Raw genomic sequence first — 7,599 nt, forward strand, 5'->3', positions numbered from 1 at the left:
TGACCCGACGCATCGCATTCCACCACAAACTCTTGGCAAAAATCTGGCATGCGTAGAACTGGAGCTGTGATAAGGGCTAACTTCAATTCCTCAAACGCCCTCTCTTCTTGAGTATTGCAAACAAAACTATTCTTCTTTAATAAATCAGTGAGTGGTCGTGCTATCTTCCCATAATCCCGAATAAATTTTTGGTAATACCCTGTCAATCCAAGGAACCTGCGCAAGGCCTTTAAATTCAGAGGCGTTGGCTAGTTACGTACACTCACTATTTTCTCAGGATCCACCTGAACCCCCTGACCCGAGATGATGCGCCCTAAATATCCCACCTGATCCAGTCCGAAGTGACATTTTTTTTGATTCAAAACCAGTGCATGTGCCTTCAACACTCCCAGTACCACTTACACATGAACCAAATGCTCATTCCAATCTCTACTATATATTAAAATATCATCAAAAAATACCAGAAAAACTTCTGCAAATAGGGTCGGAATACCTCATTCATCGTCGCTTGGAATGTGGCAGGGGCATTTTTTAGCCCAAAAGGCATGACCAAAAACTCGTTGTGGCCCTCATGGGTTCGAAACGCTGTTTTTGGTACATCTTTCGCTTGGACCCTGATTTGATGATAGCCCGATTTAAGGTCCAGCTTGGAAAAATGCCGTGCCCCATGTAACTTATCAAATAGCTATTCAATCACAGGAATCGGGTATTTATCAGCAACAGTAATTTCATTCAATGCTCTGTAATCGACACCAAAACGCTAGCTACCATCCTTCTTCTTGACTAGGATAACCGGGCTCGAATACGGACTATTACTTGGCTGAATCACCCCGGACGTCAACATATCTCCTACCATATGCTCAATTTCATCTTTCTGCCGGTGAGCATATCTATAAGGTCCAACCGACACCGGTCCACAACCTTCCTTGATTACAATTGCATGGTCATGGCTACGCTTGGGAGGTAAGTCCTGGGGTTCATGAAAGACCCCTGCATGTGCCGCAAGAATGCGTTGAAGATCCTTGTTAGCCGTTAATGTGATGTTCGAATGTGTTCCATCCGTATCCCCTTGCCATTTCAGTACTACTGCCCCACAAAATTCTAGTGCGACGAACTTGACAATAGATTTGAGAGATACCACTGATCGGTTGAGTGTTGGGTCACCGTGTAGCACCACCGTACGTCCTTCCCAACTAAATTGCATCTGCATTTTTTGCCAATTCAACATGATATCTCCCAAAGTGCGTAACCAATCAACCCCTAAAATCAAGTCAATTCCACCCAAATCAAATAAATAACCCTCAATCGTTACATCGCACTGGTCCAACTCCACACAGAGTTTCTTGCACACGCCCTGGCAAGTGATGCGACCCCCATCTCCTAGGCAAACAGCGAAATGCACCCCCATATCCACCTCTAATCCCAACTCCGCAATCAGCTCCCGTGAGACAAAATTATGGCTCGCTCCACTATCCACCATCGCAACCACTTCATGCCCCAATATTCTCGCTCTCATCTTCAGTGTCTGAGGTTGGTCAATGCCAGTGATGGAATACAAAGTAAATTCCAACGTGTTATATTCCACTTTCGGCGTTCCAGCCCATAGCCCATCTTCCCCCAACGGCGGTGACTCCTCCTCTCCCGTTCCAATGACCGACTCACCATCAGTACCTTCTTCTTCCTCCTCGGCCAGAATAGTGACTCTCAAACTCTTGTTGGCGCAGATATGCATCGGGTGATAAGGCTCGCCACATTTAAAACAAAGGCCCGTTTCACGCCGATGAAGAAACTCCTGGTGAGAAAAGATCCTGCCATCACGAGCTTTAAGTGGCGGGCCCCAGCCATGTTACCGCTCCGATCAGTGCCCCCACTTCCACCATATGTAGCTCGCGACCCTCCTCCCATCGATGTTTGGACAAAGGGTTTACGCGTGGCTACGTCTCCTTGACTCGGGGCTTTAGAACTCCCAGAAAATGAACTATAGGGCTTACTGCGTTCTATGTCATGGGATTGGGCCTGAGAAGCCCAACCCAAGCCTGAAAAAGACATACGCTCTGGGCCCACTCCGAACCCACTTCCGTGTTTTCCCCGATCCAACACCGCCCCGTACAGTTCCATCTCCAATCCTCTTGCTAACATCATGGCGCGATCCACCATCCGAGGATTATGGACAATCATGCGCCGCCGTATCTCCTCCCTCAATCCACTCATGAAGTAACCAAGACACTGATCTTCGTGGATATCTCCCACCTGTGCCACCAGCCTTTCGAATTTCTCGATGTAAGTCCCGATCGGAAATTCCCCTTGTTGCAAGGAAGCGATCAACTCATATGGATTCGCCTCAATTCCCTCCATATCGTTTGAGGAGCTCTTCCGCCAGCCTATCCCAGGTCATAGTTGGAATCCTTGCTTTCATCCAGTGGTACCAGTGCACTGTGGGTCCTTGCATACATATATAAGCCAACTTGAGCTTACACTCCCGAGGCGTATCATGAACCTCAAAGTATTGCTCCATCTTCCCCAACCAGCCCATGGGATCTTCGCCCTCAAACATCGGTAATTCAATCTTCTTCAGCGTCGCCTTCATCTCTTCCACCATATCATCCTTGCTATTACCACCAACTCCTGTGGCACTCTCCCCTTTCTCCTGCATATCCTCAACTCGTATGGTGTTGATACGCTCCCCACCCTGCGCTTTAATCATCTGCTCTATCAAAATTTTCAAGTCCCCAAAACCATCGAGAGTTCGATCAATCTTCTCCAATCTACCCTGTACCTACAACATATTCTCCTGCAACCCACTCACCGACTTCTCCATAGCTTCGAATTTAGCTTCAGCGCGAGTACTCGTCATCTTTTATCCGGCAGGTCGGACCAATGTTGTGTTCTTCAGAAAATGAAAGATTAACACGAAGAACACAAGTGTATTACAATGAATAAAACCCAGAGTAAAATCTCTGTTACAATACTATCTCCCTAGCTAAGTGCTAGTCACTCTTCACGTGTAAAATCTCTAACTGACTTCCCCCCATACACTTCATTTCTGTTATATAACCCCACCCCCTTCACGTGTATTTCCCTTGGATCTCCTAACATATACATTAACAATCTTGGGCTTCCAATTGTCCTTTCCACTTGGTCTTTCTGGGCATGAAATCTCTGGGCCTGCTGTCTCTCTATTTTACATCATTGTATTTGGGTTCATAACATTTTCATGCATAAATAATGCATCAAGGTGTTGGATTCGTGCCACCATGGGTGCCCATGTTGGGAGCACCGTGCGCATGGGCGGGCAGCCCCATGCGGCACATAGCGCAAACGATCGAGTAAATTGATGATTCTCATGGCAAAAACATTTTTTCTCTGGAGTTTGCATGCATAAATAAGGCATGTAAGTGGTCATATTCGCATTTGGCCCAAAAAAAAAATTTTAAAAAAAGAAAAATTTTATTATGATTCCTCGGCCTAAAAATCCACTTTTCCTGAAACTTGGGTTTTTTTCCTAAGTATACTATAGGGGGAGGAGGGTGTTTGGCCGTGGGGTTGGTTGAGGTGTTGAGGCAATGCATGCCATTGCCCCCCATTCTCGGCCAACCTCATGCCAACCCAACCCAATAACCGCCGCCTCCGGCCCGTTTTCCGCCGGCGACCGGATATTAGGGAAATGACGCGTGAGGGTTTGTGGTCGGAACATGGGCAAAACAAAACGTGTGAGTGCCTGGATATTAGGCAAATAAAACGTGCGCGTGCGCATGCGCAATGCGGCACTTGGCACTTGGGCATGTCGGGCACGGCGGCGTGCGCGTGTGGTCGGAACATAGGAGAAGCAAAACGTCTGGATATTAGGCAAATGAAATGTGCGCATTGCGCATGCGCAATGCGGCACTTGGCACTTGGGCACATCGTGCACGGCGGCGTGCAAGTGTGGTCGAAACATGGGCGAAGCAAAAAGTCCGGATATTAGGCAAATGAAACGTTCGCGTGCGCATGCACAATGCGGCACTTGGCACTTGGGCACATTGGGCACGGCGGCGTGCGCGTGTGATCGAAATATGGGCGAAGCAAAACGTCCGGATATTAGGTAAATGAAACGAGCGCGTGCACGTGCGCGTGCGCATGCGCAATGCGGCACTTGGCACTTGGGCACGTCGGGCACGGCGGCGTGCGCGTGTGGTCGAAACATGGGCGATGCAAAACGTCCGGATATTAGGCAAATGAAACATGCGCATGCGCAATGAGGCACTTGGCACTTGGGCATGTCGGGTACGGTGGAGTGCGCGTGTGGTCGGAACATGGGCGAATCAAAACGTCTGGATATTAGGCAAATGAAACATGCGCGTGCGCGTGTAAATGCGCAATGCGGCACTTGGCACTTGGCACTTGGGCGCGGCGGCGTGCGCATGTGGTTAGAACATGGGCGAAGCAAAACGTGCGAGCGCCCGGATATTAGGCAAATGAAACGTGCGCGTTTAGCATGCATTCGGAACATGGGCGAAGCAAAATGTGCGAGTGCCCTGATATTAGGAAAATGAAACGTGCACGTGCGCGTGTGGTCGGAACATTGGCGAAGAAAAATGTGCGAGTGCCCGGATATTAGGCTAATGAAACGTGCGCGTGCGCATGTGCGGAACTTGGCACGGCGGCGTGCGCGTGTGGTCGGAACATGGGCGAAGCAAAACGTGCAAGTACCCGGATATTAGGCAAATGAAATGTGCGCGTAGGCGGCACTTGAGCACGTCGGCGTAAGCATGTGGTCGGAACATGGACAATGTAAAATGTGCTCGTACTTGGCACTTGGTACTTGGGTGTGTGCATCCCCAAAACTTGGGAAAATGAAACGTGTGTGTACTTGGCACTTGACACTTGCCCGTGATCCACGAAAAAGGTACCTAAGTTGCAAGCTCCATGGAAAAGAAATGAAAGTAAATGTGGCACGTAACTCAAACGTTCGAGTAGCATGAATGATTCAAATTAAACAATGTTGTTATCCTTCGTGCAAATAATGCATCTAGGGCATCGAAATCGGGCCACCATGAGTGCCCAAGTTGGGGGCAGTGTGCGCACGGGCGGGCGGCCACGTGCGGCACGTAGCGTAAACGAGCGAGCCAAACTTTGATTCTCACGGCACAATGTGGTTTTCTCTCGAGTTTTAATGCATAAATAATGCATCTAAGGCGTCGGATTCATGCAACCATGAGTGCCCAATTTGGGGGCACCGTGCACACGGGCGAGCGGCCACGTGCGGCACGTAGCGCAAACGAGCGAGCCAAACTATGATTCTCACGGAACAATTTTGTTTTCTCTCGAGTTTTCATGCATAAATAATGCATATAAGGCGTCGGATTCGTGTCACCATGAGTTCCCAAGTTGGGGGCACCGTGTGCACGGGAGGGCTGCCTCGTGCGGCATGTAGCGCAAACGAGTGAGCCAAACTATGTGTAGTAAACCGCATTTCTAATTAGTGATTAATGAGTAATTAATCACGTGATCATGTCTAGATTAAGTAAAACATGATTAAGTAAGTTCCTGCTGGGATAACGGACTTCAGAAATGGATTCAGAACACTCGAATTAGTTGAATTGGTTCAGCAAGTTCGGACGCTCCGAACTGGAGTTCGGAGGATCCGAAGAGGATCGGAGGCTCCGTCGGTGGGATCGGAGGACCCGAACAGGGTTAGGGCTTACATCATCAACTACGTCAGCAAGGTGACATCATGGATGACATCACTGATGGGACTTCGGAGGACCCGAAGTAGAGATCGGACGGTCCAATCGTGTTCGAACGATCCGAAGTCATGATCGGAGGATCCGAACCAGTTCAGAGGGCCCGAAGCCGAGTTCGGATGGCCCGAACGTCGTCTATAAATAGACGAGCCGAGGCTCATTTGTGACTCACACATTTTCTCTCTTCTCTCTCAATTCCTAAGCCTTCTAACTCAGATCTAGGGAGATCTAGGCATCCTACGAGGAATTCGGAAGTGGCTTAGTGATCTAGACGTCGTCGCGGAGCTACGGCCTAGTTTTGAGGCTATCGTCAGCAAAGGACTAACGACGGACGCAGGTATAGCTTTGGAATCCTAAAAATATTTAGGAGTATGCAATAGCTTAATTAAGGCTTTTAGAGCTTAATTGTTGATGCATGGATGTTTGCATTGTAGTAACAGTAGACTGGACTAGTAGGCTTGGAGTCTAGGTCAGTGGAGCTAGGTTTGACCAGCAGTGTTAGAGGTACGTAAGTACTAACCGAGATAGCCGGCATGATATATTTGCTTATATGTTGCATGAGTATGTGCTATATGTTTTATCATGTTTTAGCATGTTTTACCGTCTTAGCACATACATGATTTTACGTGTGACTGCATCTGGAGAGATGTGAGTCATTGACAGTCTCCATAGGGAACGATGATCTCATTTTGGATTCGAGTCAGGTATGACAGTTTCCATATGGGACTTGTATCCTGTCTTGGATTCGGGTCAGGATGGGGTTGGCTCAGCCCTGATATGGAATATACGAGTACCCCGCAGAGTAGCTCTCTAGCCGGTACTGTATATTCTCGGCGCCATGAGCAAGTGTTTTCACTTGAGTTTTAAATCATCTGTGTGTGCATATTTGTATTTATATCATTGCTTCGTATTGAGCGTTCCAGCTCACGCCCCTGTGTTTGGGTATTGTGTACCTTGTGGCGGGGCAGGTTTGAGGCTGGACGGTCCAGGCGGCTCTCAGCAGGATTGAGCTTGGGGAGTGCGAGGTTGTAGAGGGTAGGGATTTATTTACCCTGAACCTTTGATTTGGTTGTATAACAGTATTTATACACTTGTGATAGCTTCGGTTGTATTCTGCCGATTGGATTTGTTGTATTTTTATCCGCACTTTACGCTTAAAGCTTTTATTACGTGCGCTTTTACTATAACTCTGATTAGGTAGTGGATCCGGGTTGGGTCGCTAAATTTTTGGTATCAGAGCGATGCATTGCACTGGGAATTTTGTAAAGCGGATTAAGTAATTATCTGTTCTTATGTAACAGATGGCAAATTACGACGAGAGTCACGGTAGCGTAGACGGCGATCGTTGGGGTGATCCGAACGATCGTAGACGTCGGGGACAGCCCGAGGAGTGCAGGTGAGTGAGCATGCGTAGATTCAAGGAAGTTAGCCCGAAGCCTTTGACGAGTGGTGAGACAGCCGAATAGGCGGAGGATTGGATGGAGAGGATGGAGCAGTGCTTCCAGGAATTCCGTTGCACGGCTGAGGATAGGATGGAGATTCTTGCCTTTATGCATGAGGGCAGAGCGAGGAAGACTTGGGTGGAGTTTCGTACTGCTTATCAGAGATTTTATTTTCCTCCAGCTCTTTGTCAGGCGAAAGCTAGTGAGTTGTTGAGTTTGCGACAGGGGACGATGATGATCGAGGAGTACCAGCAGAAGTTCTTTGATCTGCTACCTTTTTGTCCTCATATTGCTGATAGTTCTATGGCAAAGTTTGATAATTTCCTTCAGGGTTTGAATCCTGATATTCATCGTGTAGTGACCCTTACCCGGATCACCTACTAAACAGAACTTAGGCATGCAATTAACTTAATTAAACAAATATCAGAATAGAA

The 7,599-nt window shown here is 48.0% G+C and overlaps 1 protein-coding gene across 1 annotated transcript in view; it reads right to left on the minus strand.

The window, feature by feature from the left end:
* Window positions 1–2,704, minus strand: part of LOC140888052 (uncharacterized) — a 3,536-nt gene extending 832 nt beyond the window's left edge. Inside the window, exons 1-5 of the mRNA XM_073295725.1 lie at window positions 2,476–2,704; window positions 1,762–2,381; window positions 830–1,711; window positions 494–685; window positions 1–227 (exon numbers count right to left, since the gene is read on the minus strand). The exon at window positions 1–227 is cut by the window's left edge and continues 832 nt beyond it. Coding sequence (XP_073151826.1) covers window positions 1–227; window positions 494–685; window positions 830–1,711; window positions 1,762–2,381; window positions 2,476–2,704 — 2,150 coding nt within the window. The remainder of the gene's footprint in view (window positions 228–493; window positions 686–829; window positions 1,712–1,761; window positions 2,382–2,475) is intronic.
* Between the last annotated feature and the right edge of the window lie 4,895 nt (window positions 2,705–7,599).

Source organism: Henckelia pumila, chromosome 3, assembly GCF_033568475.1.
Source record: "Henckelia pumila isolate YLH828 chromosome 3, ASM3356847v2, whole genome shotgun sequence".
In the NCBI taxonomy this organism is placed as follows: Eukaryota; Viridiplantae; Streptophyta; class Magnoliopsida; order Lamiales; family Gesneriaceae; genus Henckelia; species Henckelia pumila.